Below are 20,245 nucleotides of genomic sequence, written 5' to 3'. Positions count from 1 at the left end.
GTATATAATATATGTACACACACATAAAATACTTCGAAAATATATATACGCGTAAATTTCCCGAAAAAAAAAAGAAACTCTGAGCCCTTAACTCTTCGTACGCAACAGCCACGAACTGTTACAACCTTGACTCATGACTCTATGCTTCAACGACCACAAAGCTGTCTCGAAGGCGAGTTCGACGTCGAATACAGCTTTTAAATACAAATAAAATAGAATAAATAGCACTGTAGGTCGCCTGACGTGTATGGGGACGTTCAGGTTATACAATATACAGTATGGTGACACTCGAAATAATTGATTTTCGATTTTTCTCCGGTCACAGGTTCAAAAAACTGCACAGGTCAAGTCCTATACACGTTTTTACATACCAACAGGTGTACCTAATGCCAGTCACTCACTACCTATATAAGTGTTGATGAATCATGATTGGATGTCACTAATACCACAGATAATTTGTTAATCACTAAGCAGTCTTATCATCATCATATCTTTGATAATAGAATTACCTCAACTTCATATATAAATTAGCTTTTAATTGAATTGAAATATTTCGCTAATCATGACATTACCAACTTCTGTGCGGATAATTTTTTATTTAAGTATATCACTATATTATTGTTATGCTGAAATTAATTCAAATTCTCGTGTAGTGCAAACGTCGCAAGGACCAGTTCGGGGTTATCTGGACGCTAATGGAGAAGTGTTTGAGTTTTTTGGTATTCCATATGCCAAAGCACCCACAAATACTGAAAAATTTAAGGTAACCTGAATTTCGTACGTGATGATATTATATTCAAGGTGTAATTTTTAATGAAGTACACGTATAACGGTTTCTGTTCCAGGCTCCTCTTCCTCCAGATACATGGGATGACATATACGAGGCAATCAATAATCAAATAATATGCCCTCAAGATGGTTATTATACGAATATTGCTGTTGAGGATTGCCTCGTTGCCAATGTATTTGTACCTAATACCAATCTTGAAAATGCTCCCGTTTTAGTGATAGTTCACGGTGGTGGTTTCTTTATTGGCTATGGAAATATGAATTCTTTTAAAAGTTTAATGAAAACCACAGATATGGTTGTCGTTACTTTCAATTATCGTCTTGGACCACAAGGATTCTTGTGTTTGGGTACAGAGGACATTCCCGGGAACGCTGGAATGAAAGACCAAGTTGCTTTGTTACGTTGGGTACAGAAAAATATCAGATATTTTGGCGGGAACCCAGACGATGTCACTCTAAGTGGTTCTAGTGCGGGTGCATCGTCCGTTGATTTATTAATCGTATCTAACTCTACACGTGGTTTATTCACCAAAGCTATTCTGGAAAGTGGATCTAATACTGCTGCGTTTAGCATTCAATCAGATCCAATAGAAAAAGCAAAAGAATATGCCAAGTTATTAAACTTCACAAACGTTGATGACATTCAGGCATTAGAGCAATTTTATAAAAATGCTTCTCATGATACTTTAATTTCATCCGATATTATGTTCCGACCTGACTCCACTTTTCTATTATCCCCATGTGTTGAACGTGACATAGGGCAAGAAACGTTTCTTACTGATAGCCCAGTTAATATTTTGAGAAACGGTAATTATCATAAAGTACCGATGTTAACCGGTTTCGCGAACATGGAAGGATTGTTTAGAATATTCGTATTTGATTTTTGGAAAAATCAAATGAACGAAAATTTTTCAGATTTCCTTCCAGCTGATTTACAATTTCAAAATAAGGAACAGCGTCAAGAAGTATCAGAGAGAATAAAATATTTTTATTTTGGAAACGAAACAGTGGGTGATAAGACAGTTTTAAACTACGTCGACTATTTTACGGATGTTATTTTTGCCTATTCAATTTTAAGGACGACACGTCTACAAGTAGCGGCGGGTAACGATAAAATATATCTGTACGAGTATTCCTTTGTCGACGAAGACACACCTTATGTTCCATACACAAATGTGCGTGGTGCAGATCATTGCGCCCAAACGATGGCGGTATGTGACACATTTGCAAAGGACGAACTAACTCCAGAATATCGGGAAATGAAGAGACAAATCCGAACATTATGGGCCAACTTTATCACCACTGGGTAAGGATTAATACTTATTAAACAATTTCTCTTGAAGATGTTATTTGAAATGACATTTTAAAATTGAATTAAACATTTACAGAATGCCTGTACCAAATGCCACGGAGTTTCCAAGTTGGCCGGCGGTGGGCGACGACGGCTCCCCATACATGGCTCTCAATTTACCACTTCAATTAAAGGGCTCATTGCTAAAAGATCGAAGATTGTTTTGGGACGACATATACGCTAAACATTATTTTGAACCTAAATCACCATCCGCTCGAGGGAACGCAGAATCCAACATGATGCCTTTTAATATATTGTTATATATTTGTATAGCAAGTGTCATGATTCAGAATCATGTTGGCTTCAATAGTATATTTTAGTTTTCTTGTCATATTGTTTTCTTTTTAAAGTACATACGTATCTTTTTACCAGCACGCTCACATACCTACTAATAACTCTATAATAGATACCGATTTAATTTTTTTATCAGACACTTATTCATCATCACTACATAGTATAAAAGAAAGTCGCTTTCCCTGTCCCTATGTCCCTTTGTACGCTTAAATCTTTGAAACTACGCAACGGATTTTGATGCGGTTTTTTTTAATAGATAGAGTGATTCAAGAGGAAGGTTTATATGTATAACAACATCCATTAAATAGTGGAGAAGTACTGTTATTTTTGAGGTTTCTAATGTGATGTCGTAAAAAATTACATTTTTTCCGCTTAAATTGCAAACGCAGGCTGAACCGTACGAGTTTTATCAAAATAATGTACTAAGTATTATACACATTGAAAAGGTCTACAGAAAAGTCCGCGATGGTATATGTCTATCTCTTATGGATAACCCACAATATTAAATAGTTTTTTTGTCATTTACTTTTTACGACAAATAATGGCTAATTTTCGATGCGATTTTAACCAATACAGCATTAATCCTTAACCAATAAAATACCTTGAATACATTGTTCATTTAATATAGATCTATATGGCCCATTACACCGTATGATTTAAGTGAATATTTTCGAAGATATTACAGATTTAAAAATTGCGGGACGTAGCGTTTGCGGCGGTACCGGCCGGCCGCCCGGCTATATATTTTATACCCGTGCGAACTGCGAAGCCGGAGCGGGCCGCTATGTTTTTATATACTTACAACGTTCACAGTTTTTCTGTAGTGTATTTAGTATCAGCATTGCACCCGTGCGAAGCCGGGGCGGGTCGCTAGTTTCTAATAAATGCTTAATAATAAATAATAATTATTTAAATTATGTAAAAAACAACTTAATCATTTTAATTAATTATTGCAAATAGATAACCCTTTTGTTTTCGATTTCTAGATATACCAAGATAATATACCTATCATGTTTATTCTGATTGCCTGATATACGAAATATCAATTCTTTTAATTTATGACGAACACCTAATGATAACAATTCAAAACATTTTAGCACTTAGGTCGACATGGAAATATCCAAGATTAATTTTTTATTCACTTGGTAATAACACAATTTTAAATAAACTTTAATTTGATAAGGACTGAGAGATTGCGACGGTAGGATCACATCTCGCTCACATCTGGGGCCGTATTATGACCTCTTATTTCCAGACAGTAACTGTCGCCTTACTCTATAGTCTATACAATATACATGCCATGACGGTATTGTCATTCCGCGACCTCGCGACCATGAAATTTTACTCTCAACGCGCCTGGAAGTTTCGGTGAGGATTCTATATTTGGTGCCTTTCCTCTACATACAATTATATATATTTATTATCTTAGATAGATCTTAGAAGATACTTAGCCTTCATTTGGTTTATTTTAAAACTAGCTGTTGCCCGCGACTTCGTCCGCGATTACGTCGTTTTTCGTCATTCGTCGTTTAAAAAAAATACGTAACACTTTATTTTTGAATGTTCTTAATTGTCTCTTATAAAAATTAACTACATTAAAATTGAATACTCTGATAAGAAAATCTAAAATCGGAGGACATCGAAAATCTGAGGAAAACATGAGTGAATTTGATTTAAATTCTACATTACTTAGTAATTCAAATAATAATCTAAATTAAATGTAGATTAACAGTTTGAGCGCATCATTATATAATATGTACCTCAGTATTAAATTACGTTATAGTTTACATAGTAATTTTACTAAAAACACGATGACTTTCTTTCGCGCTCGGTACAACAAACTAAGCATGTTTGTGGTACGTGGCCCGCGTCACTCGACCCCCCGTGAGTTCCCCTCCGTTACTATGCGAAAATACATTCGTCGCCCTACTGTAGGAAAAATTGTAATATTTTAAATTCGAGAAATATTGATTTCTTGTATTCGACTATTCGTTGTAGTCGAATACAAAATATATTTGAAGAAACTTAGGTTGGCCTTCAGGCAAAAGGGATCCTATCAAATGATAAACTTGACCTTGTATCTTAAAAGTAAGCATGAAAGGATCCTCTGATAATTGTTGAGCACCAAAGGATCATTTAAAACGCACTACTATAAGAGCGAATATTGTCTAAGAACTGTTTAGATTGCACATGTTCCTCTAAAAGTACTGATTTCAAAGGTTCTGGTATATCTTCAAACGAAAGCCGACTCCTTACTCTTCTTTAAAGCATTACAAAAAGAACATACTACGTTAATATCGCCTATACAGAAGATGATCTGTAATCAATTGTGAGGTTCCTTATAAGCAAACCCACTTTTATATTTGTCGGACCACACCACCGAACTCGTAGATTGATCTTCTATGTTTACCTCTAAGTCATTAAGACTGTCGAAATCTGTCTACAGTAAGACGGGCCTCTCGCTATTCGTCCGTTTCAAGAGACCAAATAGTTTCAATTCTTAATCTTTCATTAAACAAACTTATTAATCGTACTTGTCTCAAATAATCTTGTCTCAAATAATGGTAATATTCGCATCCCTACTCTAGTCATTGCTTATGCTCATGTTCATCTTCAAGAGATCGAATAATATTATGGTGCACCCTATTATTTGTCAAACGGTCTTCATATTGAGTAAAAGTTTCAGATTATCGAGATAAAATATGCCATTTGCGATCAGCTGTGAGACGTTATACCCTCTCAGTGAAGGTTTCGGTCTCACAGGCAATTCTCGTTGTGAAGCGGTTTCAGGTTCTCGGCATAACACATGTTGTTTTCGGTCAATAGTAAGCCTCTTACCTCTAACGATCCTTGAGAACTCTTATTTCTCATTTTCTTAGCTTTGCTCGAATTTCGATATAAAGATTTTTTAGGTGGCACTGATGCGAGTGAATAAAAATTAAGTTAAAACGGACTGAGAGTGTTATAATCATCAATCATCATCATCATCAATACATATAATAAAATTATGGAAAAGCGATGTCTGTACAATGAAAATATGTAGAAAAAAATTAGCAGGTGTTATTATTAAATCGATCTTGAACCCAAAACTGTAGTTAAAATTTTTTTTGTCTGTTTGTCTGTATGTTTGTGCACGCTAATCTCAGAAACGGCTTATCCGATTTAGATGCGGTTTTCACTAATGTATTGTGGTAATTTTCATTTAACATTTAGTGTTTATTTCATATCAATCGGTTCATAAATAAAAAAGTTATGACAATTTATAAGTAATCACGGCGAACATTTGCTAAGGCATTCTATTGTACACTGTACAGTGTACGATAAAACGTAATTTATCTGTTATATGTACGCTACAGTTATTCCTTTACATGTCCAGGTGATCATATCAAAATTCCCCAAGGGTTTGGGGGTAAGCTGAGGTAGTAGGGGGGGGCGGGGTCAAATTAACATTATGGTTACTTGTAATAGGTAAATTTTCCACATAAAATGTCCTTTAAATTATGTCGTATTATATTTTTAACCCCCGACGCAAAAAGACGGGTGTTATGTGTTTGACTGCTATGTATTTCTGTGTGTGTGTGTGTGTGTCTGTCTATGGCACCGTAGCTGGCTAACGGGTAAACCGAATTAGATGCGGCTTTTTTTTTGTTAGGCAAAAATATTTTCCGACGCTGGTTCTTAGATAAATTGTATCAAAATCGGTTCATCCACTTATTATACCTACATAGGGGTAAAAGTGGGAATGAAAATGATATAATAATTTATTTTTAAAGATCGTCGGGAAGTTTATGAAATTATTTATTTCTTTTTCTATACACTTTTCTTCGTCTAAACGGTTTAGTTACGTGCTCCCTCTCTCTCTCTTCAGCCTTTAGTTACGTGCGTGAGACAGGAAACATCTAATTTGGATTTGTTCCTGGATTTGATAAAAATTGAGTATCGATTAAGCTGATCAGTGGCTACACCATACATTATTAAAAACATCCATTTAAGAAAGGAAGGAAATAAAATTTGCTACTCTCCCCCCCTGGTTCCTAAAAAATAATATGACATAATTTAAAAGAAATTTGACGTAGAATTAGGCATTTCTTTTTTGATTTTCCATATTGTATACTAATCATAATTTTTAATTACAATATTATGTAGTAACTATTTGGTATAGGTTAGGCATTTCATTTCTTGATTTTCTTTAATAAGTTGGTACGTAAGTTTTTTAGCTCAGTTTAGTAAGAAATTTTAATAAGTAACAATTCTTTTAATTATATTTTATGGTAGTACGTATTTACTCAATAATTGTATGTTAAGTAATAATTCAGCATGGGCGTAGCCACGGTGGGGCTGGGTGGGGCGCTTACCCTGGCTTTGATCTGGTAGGTACCAATTGTGAAGGGGAGTGGGCGTGGGCGTTGGCGTGGGCCTGGGAGTGAACGTGGGAGTGGAAGCATGAAAATAAAAACAATTATTGTTGCCCCACCCTGAGCCCATGGTCATAGGTCCCATAGTCACTATTCCACGCGGACGAAGTCGCGGGCACAGCTAGTAGACAAATATAATCAGAAAGCTTTGAACTCCTAAGCTCAACCATAAAAGATAGACATTTATGATGTCGGGAGATATTTTTTATATAATATGGAGAACAGAGTTACTGCTCTGCTCACGAATATGAAAAATAATTGTACCAAGTTTCGTTTAAATCCGTCGAGTAGTTTTTGTTTCTATAACGGTTATACAGACAGACAGACGGACAAAAATTTTTGGCGTCAGTGTCGATCCCTAATCACCTCGTGATAGTTATTTAGGAAATATATTTCATGTACAGAATTGACCTCTACAGATTTAATATAAGTATATAAGTATACATATAATTAGATTCAAATTTCCATGTAACGTTAAATTCGACTATACAATAACTAACAGACAACGCAGGTTACTCTCGTTTCCGTAAGTTGAAGCGGCTACATATTCGGTCCTCATAACTTCACTTTTTGTGAACGAAACGACAGTGAGGTTTAATTCGATGCCAACATCATCAAAAAAAGGAAATATTTTTAATTGTGAAAAAATATTATGATTTACACTATTAATACTATTTTAACATTAACACAAAATATAAGACTGTGAGTGTGTAAAAATAAATCCAGCTAGTTTCACATCAAACTTATGTTTTTAATTAGGTATACGACATGAAAATATATTAATTACCAAGCAATAATCATACAGGTAAATACTGAACAAAAGTATTAACAGTCAAAGTATATTTTTACTTACAACATGTAAATGATGAAGGAATAATAATTATCAACGAACTAACCTTTTTGTATTATTGTTTATAAATATAAATTCATAAACAATAAATTTATAAAGAATAGAAAAAATTCGACCACTAAAGAATGCTGGTTCGAGTCCCGCCTCGTTATCCAATTTTTAAAACACGAAGATTTTTAAAAATGTAACCAATGAACACAATCAATATTAGATTAATTGTAATGGTGTCTAGTACGTTTGACTTAAAATAATAAACATCTACCCTCACTTTTAAAAATGTAGTATATTCACACGAATTATAAGCGCACCTTATAGGGAAGGGAAGATATTATGGGTTAAAGAGTTAAATAAATAAATAACATAATTATATTTAAATTATTAATTTTTAACATTGTATTCAGTAGTGTTAACATGTAAATTGATTTGATTTTTACGAAATCTCATAGATGGCGCTGTTTCAAATTTGTATACTAATAAATTCATTAAACTGATTCTCTGCCCAAATTACGTAGATGACATAGTTTTTATTGTGTAAAGCTAGATAATAGCATGGCTTACCCGAAACCAACATTTAAACATGAATCTTTAGATTGTACGCTGTCGTAATACACGGAATACGTAAGAAAAAAAAAGGTTCACAGCTCCTCCCCCGGAGGTGATAGCATGATAATATGTTTAAAAAAGCCTCACCCGACCTGTTAGTAATATTCATGCAAAATTTGAAGTCAATCTATGCAGTACTTTTCGAGATTAGCCTGGACAAACATACAGACAAACAGACAAACAGACAAACAGACAAACAGACAAAAATTCTAAAAACTATGTTTTTGGCTTCTATATCGATTATAGATCATGGATTATGTATTCTTTTAAAAAAATATTCAATGTACAGTTTTGACTTTCCTACGATTTTATTATATGTATATATAGATGAAGAGCATAAATTTTGATTGAATGAGTACCACGTACCTTATTTGCAATTAGGAAGGCTTACAGGCTTACGAGTTACGATATAAGCTGTCTTACTGTAGGCCTGCAGTTCATATCTTAATCAACAGGTTCTATTATATCTAATATCCTTGTATAATTTATTGTTTAAAGGTTTAATTAATTAAAATAATGATAATGTATTTAATTGTATTAATGATGAATAAACGATTAAACGATTTGAATGTTCATACATACTAAGATAAATTTTAAATATAACATTTCACATGTAGTATTTCAAATTTATCTTACTACTAGCGACCCGCCCCGGCTTCGCACGGGTGCAATGCTGATACTGAATACACTACAGAAAAACTGTGAACGTTGTATACAAAAACATAGCGGCCCGCTCCGGCTTCGCACGGGTATAAAATAGATAGCCGGGCGGCCGGCCGGTGCCGCCGCAAATGCTACGTCCCGCAATTTTTAAATCCGTAATATCTTCGAAAATATTCATTTAAATCATACGGTGTAAAGGGCCACATAGATCTATATTAAATGCACAATGTATTCAAGGTATTTAATTGGTTAGGGATTAATGCTGTATTGGTTAAAATCGCATCGAAAATTAGCCATTATTTGTCGTAAAAAGTAAATGACAAAAAAAAGTTATTGTGGGTTATCCATAAGAGATAGACATATACCATCGCGGACTTTTCTGTAGACCTTTTCAATGTGTATAATACTTAGTACATTATTTTGATAAAACTCGTAGGGTTCAGCCTGCGTTTGCAATGTAAGCGGAAAAAATGTAATTTTTTACGACATCACATTAGAAACCTCAAAAATATCATTAGAAACCTCAAAAATATCATAATATATTCTCCACTATTTTATGGATGTTTTTATACATATAAACCTTCCTCTTGAATCACTCTATCTATTAAAAAAAACCGCATCAAAATCCGTTGCGTAGTTTCAAAGATTTAAGCGTACAAAGGGACATAGGGACATAGGGACAGGGAAAGAGACTTTGTTTTATACTATGTAGTGACTAGTGATTTCAATAAGCATTAATTCAAACAAATTTAATCTCGCCTAATTTTCAACTTCATGTTATCTTTCGAAACTATAGTATTATATTATCTGTGATCGAGACTATTAGTAAACAAACCATTTGAGGCGATTATCTATAACCACATATAACTACGAATAGCACTTGACTGATAAGGGATGCACCTGATGCATTCGGGTTATCGACTTCGAGTCAATATTTGGAATATCGATTTAAATAAACATCGTTTGTAACTGTTCCATTGACGTTTACGTATTTACATTGTGTGGAAGTTTTATAAAGTTATTGCATTTTAAGTGTTTGGAGAAATATCGGTCAGGAGTCTGTTTTGTTTACTTTATTACGTCGTTAAGTGCGTTTACCTTAGAGGTAATGTGGTGAAATGATATATCAACCGGTCGGTTTATCATTGTATGCATTTATTTTAACAGCTTAGGAAGCTGCCTCGTTCAGTTCCTTTATTGAGAAATATTTATATTCGTGTTCTTTCAAAATCAAAATTTATTGTTATATCCACCCTTTTATTGTGCACTCAATACTCTCTCACCTACTCTTTAGTATAGTTACTCAATGTAGGTAAATGGAATCCGATTCTCAGTTTGTACATACATTAATGTGATTATAACTATAGCTTTGAAGCGTCATCTTACAGAATAATTATAGACCCTAAACTAAGTGTTGATTATACGTGACATTTTGTTATATGTATTCCATATTACATTAGACTTCAATGTACCTAGTCATAAATGACTCCAGAATAAAGAGATACCTATCACAATATCATTTTAATTCAAGTAGTTCGAACATAATTAATGGAAATAAAACCACGATCTAACTATCATATTAATGAATCCCGATATTTGGAACACATTACAATTCTTAAATTGTTTTTTTTAACCCGCTACAAGTCTTCTTTCTGAATACCCTCGTATTCAAACCAAATACAAAATTACTTAGCGTTGAGTAATTGATAATTAATAATTCAAATACATAACGAGTTGTAATACCGGTCTTTTGTATGAGCAATATAAATATTGAATAGGAACTACTTACATTGGTTATTTTATGGCTCGGTTAGGTAATCGTCTATGTAAACAAACTTCGGGCACTCGGTAAACACATTATTGGATATTTATCAAGTACAAGTGCATTGAGCTGTTTAATCCATTAGTACGTAGTACTATAAGGTATTCTGAGCCATTACTATATTAATTTATGGAAATAGACGTGTTATAAACAGTAATACATCTCTACGAATACATACTATAAATGAGAAACTTCGTATAGTATCTGTGATGGCTGATACAATCTTGATGATTTTAGACAAACAGTGATTGAAATAGAGTTAAGTACTTATTTTTGGTGTAAACAATATACAGACTCCTGAGGTAAGAATATGCTTATCGTTATATTGAACGTTAAAGAGATTTTTATTTTTACACAGTTGGCTAGATATGCGTTTTTCGTTGCGTTTAGTATATATTTTTATCTCATTAAACAAAAAAGGAAAATTACTTAAAAATAAAATATAGGTAAATATAACTCACCGATAACTCCAACCACACTAAAAATGCACGCACACACCGCCGCCATGATCGTCGCATCGCGCGGGTATATCGTCGCAAGCGTTGTATTCACATCCATTTTATCGACAAATCACTGGCACATCACTCAAAACCCACACAAGCACACATCACAATATGAATGGCATTCCTTATTTGAAAACATTCCTTTTTCGAATGTTTCTTTTTTAAAATCATAAATTATGCACTGCTTTCTTACGTGCCATCTGGATGTTGTTGAATGCGCGGCATGAATCTGTAAAGAAATAAAGTGTTGAAATGTTTATGGTCGACCCTTAATTGGTTATTATGTGTGTGAAATTTGTTTTGTTTTAAAATTTCATTTGAGATGATATATTGGAAAGGGTGTGAATACTTAAATTGTTTTTGAACTTTTTAAGAGATGTTTGTAAGTGTTTATTTTGAAATCTTTTGCGTTGTTTATAAACTTATTTAAATTTAAATGATGTCTAGAATGTTTATAATAAAATTGAATGGATAAAAAAGTAAAAAAGTAACAGGCAAATCGTTGTACTGTAAAAAATATCATTTTAAAAACAACATGATTATAATTGAGATCCAATTTACGTCAAGTTTACAGCCCTGCGTAATAGGTACCTAATTATTTAGTAATCTGTGACCCTACTATAAGTTTATAATCCATTGCATATGCATGGAATATTTCAAAAGCCCACAATTTTTATGACATAATAATCTCGATAACTGGTCATGGTGAACGTGTACAATGAAATGCCGAGTGAATAAGTGATACTCATTAATTCCCTCACAAGTCGCTACATTACCATCTATTTACATATATCTCGCACGAAAGGATAACACGCTTCCCGTATTAACATACAAAACACTATGCCCATTTCCATTGACACAGATACGCATCGGACATGCATAAGAGCATATAGACCGAGATGCCTCTATGCTCTATGGTTCCATTATACCATAGAGAAACTCTATGGTTAAAAAAGCAATTATGGAAGTGGTGTAGAAATGCAGGTATGAATATGCTTATCGTTTTAATGATCATTGTTTTGATGTTAATGGCCTGTACTTAAAATATGTGTAACAAGTGTTCTTTTGTTTTCATTTTCAAGTTACTTTAAAGGTAACAGGCTATGGTAGTAATTATATAATTAAGTAATATATGAAATAGACTGATAATTTTTATAAGGGTTATACCAAAATCATCATGATGATCAATGATATCTACCTTTTTGAAAAACATTAGTATGAGATAATCTTGTTTTGATTTTCAATAATTTAAACCTACTATTTTTAGGCAATCGGTAAATTTTGAAAATCCGTTATATTATTACTTATTTTTTGATTTTAACCAACCTCACAAAGCATCTAATCTCCTCATAATATGTATTAATAAACAATTAAAAGTAAAAGTATTAGCAGAAGGCCCCAAGTCAAGGGCGAAGTTTATAGTCCCACCAGCTCGTGACTGTGAATATAAACGACACCATCAGTGTGCGTTGGACACCTTATGTGTGCACTCAATGGATGCTTAAAATAGTTTCCCATCAAAGGGTAACTATAGCTGCAGTTGAAGCTATGGATTAGGATATTGGACTCTATGTTCAGGGTGTAAGGTTCAAGTATCTTTGGTGTTTGTTTGACAAAGGATATGTGCAAATTAAGAAAATTACAAGCCTGAAGGTAAGGAATGCTCTTCCTTATTTCCTTCCTTCTGCTGATTACAGCCTTTCTGAAGAAAAGAGCTTTTTCTAGGGAGTTGTTCAGTATGAAATAGTGCAACATTTAAAAACTTTGATGACAGTTTAGGAATGCTTTTCTTATTTTCTTTCCTTATGCTCATTATAACCTGTTTCAAGAAATAACCTTTTTTCTATGTGGACTTTTATTAACTAATGGTTTGGTATGTTATTACATATTTCCTAAATCTTTTTAGTTTATCTAATGGAATAGTCCGTAAAAAAACATACCTACATCTATAATAGTTTCGAAAGCACTATCACTACATTATATTACTACATTTGAAAAGCAATTCTGAGCAAATGCCCACTAATAATTTATGGTCTATGGCAGAGGCGGCTCGCCCTAAGGAGCGCTGGTGCAGTGAACTCCCATAAATAATTATAATAAAATCATACTCCTTAATTTCATTATTAATATGAATTATTACTATTTAAAATCAACCCTAATCGTAAAAAACTACTGTCAATACCAATGAATATATCCATCATTCCATCATTCCATACACCTGAATAACTGTATTATACAGTAACGCGCGAAGCGGTGCGCTCACGATTACGCTCCAATGAAAAAATATTTAGTACATTTCCTAATACGAAATCCAATAGGAGTGAAAGAGAGGGTTTGCCAGTGCCCTGCGCGCGTGAAACAGAAGATTTTCTATGGAAAGATAGCAAAATTCGGAGCGCCGCTCCCGCAAACGTTGCCGGTTCGTTTTTACCGCCGCGCGCGATGTTGCCACTCTCTATATTATAAACAAACACTCGACTCTCGAGTCAACTTCAATGCACGTGCGCGAATGCAAATTCGGGAATTTTCTAATTAAAATCATAAGATACGTGTTGAAATAGTCTGTAGTTATCAGTATTACTTGTGAGTGTGAAAATGAACAATTATAATGTGGCGTTCATTAAAAAGTGTGGACGCGTTTACGAATCTGACAAAAATACGCAGTTTTTCGGTGCATTTTGCGGCGAAATAGTACAAAACCAAATTTAACTAATAATTACCATAAATAGATTACTCCTTAATCTTTAAAAGGTACTATATTTTAAGTCGAAAATTTTGGTTTATAATATTGAAAAAAATAATTTCCGTTGCCTCTTCACCCAAAATTGACAATATCGTGCTGAATAAACGAACATTTTTCTTGTATTTAATAAAACAAATTGATTTATTTAAAAATATTTTAAGTAAGTAGACATGTCTAACTCAAAAAGGTACTAGATAAAACTATCAAAATGTTACAAATAGGCTGAGAAAAAAATTAAAATCAAATCTTATTTTTTCACATATTTAGCTGTAACGCGTGATACTTATTGCATTGAAATAAGGGTTATTTTATTTGTCACTACCTTGAATTATTGCAACACAATTTGTAATGAAATATTTTAGTAATTTAGTCTGCGCTCAGCCGCCGTTGTGAGTAGACACTGTGACGCTTGTAAGCAGCTCCTCGTTTACGAAAAGATCACTGTACGAATACAAAATATTTCACCTAATAAACTTGATCCTTCACGCATTTATTTTATTTATAGATTTTATACTTATGGGATTATAAAGTTCATATTTAATTTCTGACTTGATGGAGTGACCTGAACGTGTACTTCGAAGACTGCTACTGGAACTAATAAACGATTAGAGCTAGGTATGCCGAGTTTGGGCTCGTTTTGTTAGTTATGTTGAGAGTTGAGACCTTACCTCCGGACTTGATGGAGTGACCTGAAGGTGTACTTCGAAGACGGCTACTGGAACTAATAGACGAGTAGAGCTAGGTATGCCGAGTTTGGGCTCGTTTTGTTAGTTATGTTGAGACCTTACCTCCGGACTTGATGGAGTGACCTGAAGGTGTACTTCGAAGACTGCTACTGGAACTAATAAACGATTAGAGCTAGGTATGCCGAGTTTGGGCTCGTTTTGTTAGTTATGTTGAGACCTTACCTCCGGACTTGATGGAGTGACCTGAACGTGTACTTCGAAGACTGCTACTGGAACTAATAAACGATTAGAGCTAGGTATGCCCAGTTTGGGCTCGTTTTGTTAGTTATGTTGAGAGTTGAGACCTTACCTCCGGACTTGATGGAGTGACCTGAAGGTGTACTTCGAAGACGGCTACTGGAACTAATAGACGAGTAGAGCTAGGTATGCCGAGTTTGGGCTCGTTTTGTTAGTTATGTTGAGACCTTACCTCCGGACTTGATGGAGTGACCTGAAGGTGTACTTCGAAGACGGCTACTGGAACTAATAAACGATTAGAGCTAGGTATGCCGAGTTTGGGCTCGTTTTGTTAGTTATGTTGAGACCTTACCTCCGGACTTGATGGAGTGACCTGAAGGTGTACTTCGAAGACGGCTACTGGAACTAATAGACGAGTAGAGCTAGGTATGCCGAGTTTGGGCTCGTTTTGTTAGTTATGTTGAGACCTTACCTCCGGACTTGATGGAGTGACCTGAAGGTGTACTTCGAAGACGGCTACTGGAACTAATAGACGAGTAGAGCTAGGTATGCCGAGTTTGGGCTCGTTTTGTTAGTTACGTTGAGACCTTACCTCCGGACTTGATGGAGTGACCTGAAGGTGTACTTCGAAGACGGCTACTGGAACTAATAGACGAGTAGAGCTAGGTATGCCGAGTTTGGGCTCGTTTTGTTAGTTACGTTGAGACCTTACCTCCGGACTTGATGGAGTGACCTGAAGGTGTACTTCGAAGACGGCTACTGGAACTAATAGACGAGTATAGCTAAGTATGCCGAGTTTGGGCTCGTTTTGTTAGTTACGTTGAGACCTTACCTCCGGACTTGATGGAGTGACCTGAAGGTGTACTTCGAAGACGGCTACTGAAACTAATAGACGAGTAGAGCTAGGTATGCCGAGTTTAGGCTCATTTTGTTAGTTATGTTGAGACCTTACCTCCAGACTTGATGGAGTGACCTGCAGGTGTACTTCGAAGACGGCTACTGGAACTAATAGACGAGTAGAGCTAGGTATGCCGAGTTTGGGCTCGTTTTGTTAGTTACGTTGAGACCTTACCTCCGGACTTGATGGAGTGACCTGAAGGTGTACTTCGAAGACGGCTACTGGGACTAATAGACGAGTAGAGCTAGGTATGCCGAGTTTGGGCTCGTTTTGTTAGTTACGTTGAGACTTGAGACCTTACCTCCGGACTTGATGGAGTGACCTGAAGGTGTACTTCGAAGACGGCTACTGGGACTAATAGACGATTAGAGCTACGTGAAGGTAGTCGTGATGATACACCCGAAGGGCAACCGGAAAGATATGACGATCAATTTTTGAAGGAGAACATGAAGACACATCGATTTTATAAGAACAGCCTCCTTCCAGAATTGACCGATCCAAGATTCAAAAGAAATATGGAACTACAGGAACATTCATCAAATTGACATAGTAATATAATGAAAACTAAGAATTAATTAAAAAGAATTGTTTTTCTTGAGTTTTATCCATTTTTTTATCTTTTACCCTACATAACCCTACCCTATCTATCCTACCCTACACTACTCTACTCTACACTACTTTACCCTATTCTACCATACTATACACTACTCTACCTTACCAAACTTCACATAAACCATGTACTTAATAGTCTGAAAAAAGCCTAAACATTTTATTTGGATAGGTGAGCCTGTTCTTAAGTTATAAAATTACAACGCAAAGTGGCATCACTACATAGTATAAAACAAAGTCGCTTTCCCTGTCCCTATGTCCCTATGTCCCTATGTCCCTTTGTACGCTTAAATCTTTGAAACTACGCAACGGATTTTAATGCGGTTTTTTTTAATAGATAGAGTGATTCAAGAGGAAGGTTTATATGTATAATAATATCCATTAAGTAGTGGAGAAGTACTGTTATTTTTGAGGTTTCTAATGTGATGTCGTAAAAAATTACATTTATTCCGCTTACATTGCAAACGCAGGCTGAACCCTACGAGTTTTATCAAAATAATGTAAGTACTAAGTATTATACACATTGAAAAGGTCTACAGAAAAGTCCGCGATGGTATATGTCTATCTCTTATGGATAACCCACAATAACTTTTTTTTGTCATTTACTTTTTACGACAAATAATGGCTAATTTTCGAAGCGATTGCATTAATCCTTAAGCAATTAAATACCATGGATACATTGTTCATTTAATATAGATCTATATGGCCCTTTACACCGCATGATTTAAGTGAATATTTTCGAAGATATTACAGATTTAAAAATTGCGGGACGTAGCGTTTGCGGCCGCCCGGCTATGTATTTTATACCCGTGCGAATTGCGATGCCGGAGCGGGCTGCTATATGTTTATACCTATACAACGTTCACAATTTTTCTGTAGTGTATTTAGTATCAGCATTGCACCCGTGCGAAGCCGGGGCGGGTCGCTAGTATTATTATAAAGAGGAAAGGTTTGTATGTATGTATGGTTTTCACGCATAAACTACTGGATCGATTTTGATGAAATTTGGCACAGATAATCTTTAGACCCTGAGAAAGAACATAGGCTATGTTTTATATTTATTGCGAAATATGTACCACGGGCGAAGCCGGGGCGGACCGCTAGTTGATTATAAATAGATAGATACATTATATTATCACTATCATCACTACATAGTACATATAAAACAAAGTCGCTTTCTCTGTCCCTATGTCCCTTTGTACGCTTAAATATTTGAAACTACGCAACGGATTTTGATGTGGTTTTTTTTTAATAGATAGAGTGATTCAAGAGGAAGATTTATATGTATAATAACATCCATTAAATAGTGGAAAAGTACTGTTATTTTTGAGGTTTCTAATGTGATGTCGTAAATAATAACATTTATTCCGCTTACATTGCAAACGCAGGCTGAACCCTACGAGTTCTATCAAAATAATGTACTAAGTATTGTACACATTGAAAAAGTCTACGGAAAAGTCCGTGATGGTATATGTCTATCTCTTATGGATAACCCACAATTACTTTTTTTTGTCATTTACTTTTTACGACAAATAATGGCTAATTTTCGAAGCGATTTTAACCAATACAGCATTAATTCTTAACCAATTAAATACCTTACATACATTGTTCATTTAATATAGATCTATATGGCCCTTTACACCGTATGATTTAAGTGAATATTTTCGAAGATATTACAGATTTAAAAATTGCGGGACGTAGCGTTTGCGGCGGTACCGGCCGGCCGCCGCGGCCGTGCCATTGCACCCATGCGAAGCATGGGCGGGTCGCTAGTTAGATATAAATAAAGATACATATTATATACGTATGATATAAGATTTTTGATAGATTTTATTAAAGTGAAACTTTTATTACATCGTCTCAAACTTTTTGGTCTGTGTAGCGCATGTCGCGTGTATCGCGGCTGCCGAGTAGGTATACCTACTCGGCACGCGACATGCGCTACACAAAGCAGTGTTCAGAACCGTTCGAACAGTTTCACTTTTACCGTGGTTTCATAAAACCACACAACATTTTATTTATAGTAATGTTTCAGTATATTGGAACTTAAAAAGTATTTGCAAGTACCTATCAGTAGTATATGTATGTGCCAAATAAAAGTATTTTCTTTCTAGTTTTCGAAAACCCACTTGCATTTGATACCACAACAAAATTATATACTAAAAAAACGAGCCCAAACTCGGCACACCTAGCTCAGCTCGTATATTAGTTCCAGTAGCAGTCTTCGAAGTATACCTTCAGGCTTCAGGTCACTCCATCAAGTCCGGAGGTAAGATTTCGACATAACTAACAAAACGAGCCCAAACTCGGCACACCTAGCTCTACTCGTCTGTTAGTTCCAGTTGCCGTCTTCGAAGTACACCTGCAGGTCACTTTATCAATTGCGGAGGTAAGGTCTCAATATAACTAACAAAATGAGCCCAAACTCGGCACACCTAGCTCAAATCGTCTAGTAGTTCCAGTAGCCGTCTTCGAAGTACACCTGCAGGTCACTCCATCAAGTCTGGAGGTAAGGTCTCAACATAACTAACAAAATGAGCCTAAACTCGGCATACCTAGCTCTACTCGTCTATTAGTTCCAGTAGCCGTCTTCGAAGTACACCTTCAGGTCACTCCATCAAGTCCGGAGGTAAGGTCTCAACGTAACTAACAAAACGAGCCCAAACTCGGCCTACCTAGCTCTACTCGTCTTTTAGTTCCAGTAGCCGTCTTCGAAGTACACCTTCAGGTCACTCCATCAAGTCCGGAGGTAAGGTCTCAACGTAACTAACAAAACGAGCCCAAACTCGGCATACCTAGCTCTACTCGTCTATTAGTTCCAGTAGCCGTCTTCGAAGTACACCTTCAGGTCACTCCATCAAGTCCGGAGGTAAGGTCTCAACATAACTAACAAAATGAGCCCAAACTTGGTACACGTAGCTCTAATCATCTATTAGTTACAGTAGCCGTCTTCGAAGTACACTTTGGCAAGTACTTGTTTACCAATCAATCACTGTCCAATGAAATTAGGTAAATGGTATCTACTTTTGTGACCATTCAACGTTACAAACAAATCAAAGTAAATTAAAAAAAAAACATGGCAATAAAAATAAGTTCAATTATCAAGTCGTGTCAGTTTAGTCATAATTTCGTCGTTTCTCGCATTTCGCTGTGTGTGTGAGCCGTGCACGTGTAGTAGTAAGACTCAAAACGTAAAATTGATGCGCGTCAATTTGTATATGCGTCCTTAAAACGTTACAAATTCGGCTTGAATTGAAAGCTAAGGGACTGCCACGGCCTGAACTTGACCTTACGCAAAAATGTACGACAAAAATGAAAACATATAGTTACGCGTGTGTTTAAATCCGAACAATATTATGTGAAATCACCGTGGTTGTGTGGTTGTGATGAAAGCAACAACAGACATTTTCGAATGTCTTGTCGCTTTAAGTTATAGATATTTTTGCACACCAAAAAGAAAGACGTATGTATTTCCTTTATAGGCCAGTGGAAATTAACATTAAATTCGCAAAGCACGATGTAGATTAGAATTTTTGGTATGTTGTTTGGATCAGTTAGGGTGATGTAAATCCCAATTTGCAACTTCGAAAAAGTTGTGCTCGCTGCGCACCACGTGATAAACTGCGAAAATTTTGGACTTTTTTCACTTTTTGCTCTAAAAGTCATAAACTATGCGTTTCCGACAAGTATGATTCAGTACATAAATTAAGGTTATTAAATTTGCAACAATTTAAGCCTAACCGCAGCTCTCTAAACCTTATAACGACTAAACTGTGGCCATT

At 35.3% G+C, this 20,245-nt stretch overlaps 2 protein-coding genes and 1 long non-coding RNA gene across 3 annotated transcripts in view; 2 read left to right on the top strand and 1 right to left on the bottom strand.

The window, feature by feature from the left end:
* Positions 1 to 20,245, top strand: part of LOC149903740 (uncharacterized) — a 336,421-nt gene that overhangs the window by 15,264 nt on the left and 300,912 nt on the right. The window lies entirely within an intron of this gene.
* The window catches only part of Tre1 (Trapped in endoderm 1), a 66,237-nt gene that overhangs the window by 34,022 nt on the left and 11,970 nt on the right, over positions 1 to 20,245 (bottom strand). The window contains exon 2 of the mRNA XM_090107772.1: positions 11,249 to 11,519. Coding sequence (XP_089963898.1) covers positions 11,249 to 11,345 — 97 coding nt within the window. The 5' untranslated portion in view covers positions 11,346 to 11,519. The remainder of the gene's footprint in view (positions 1 to 11,248; positions 11,520 to 20,245) is intronic.
* On the top strand, positions 563 to 2,469 carry LOC149903762 (uncharacterized). Its single transcript, XM_090107766.1, has 3 exons — positions 563 to 763; positions 846 to 2,095; positions 2,178 to 2,469. The coding sequence occupies exons 1-3, from the start codon at positions 563 to 565 to the stop codon at positions 2,458 to 2,460; spliced, it is 1,734 nt and encodes a 577-aa protein (XP_089963892.1). The 3' UTR covers positions 2,461 to 2,469.

Source organism: Colias eurytheme, chromosome 12, assembly GCF_061535395.1.
Source record: "Colias eurytheme isolate Ceu_HAF_F1 chromosome 12, ilColEury1 Martin Lab GWU primary, whole genome shotgun sequence".
In the NCBI taxonomy this organism is placed as follows: domain Eukaryota; kingdom Metazoa; phylum Arthropoda; class Insecta; order Lepidoptera; family Pieridae; genus Colias; species Colias eurytheme.
Note: the sequence above shows the minus strand (reverse complement) of the source record. Positions and strands in the feature narration are given on the sequence as shown.

What these genes read in the sequence shown, in the direction of transcription:
- LOC149903762 (XM_090107766.1), top strand. Translation starts at nt 563, where the DNA reads ATGACATTACCAACTTCTGTGCGGATAATTTTTTATTTAAGTATATCA. An exon ending in CAAATACTGAAAAATTTAAG is followed by an intron (nt 764 to 845) that starts GTAACCTGAATT and finishes TTTCTGTTCCAG; the next exon opens with GCTCCTCTTCCTCCAGATAC. An exon ending in GCCAACTTTATCACCACTGG is followed by an intron (nt 2,096 to 2,177) that starts GTAAGGATTAAT and finishes AAACATTTACAG; the next exon opens with AATGCCTGTACCAAATGCCA.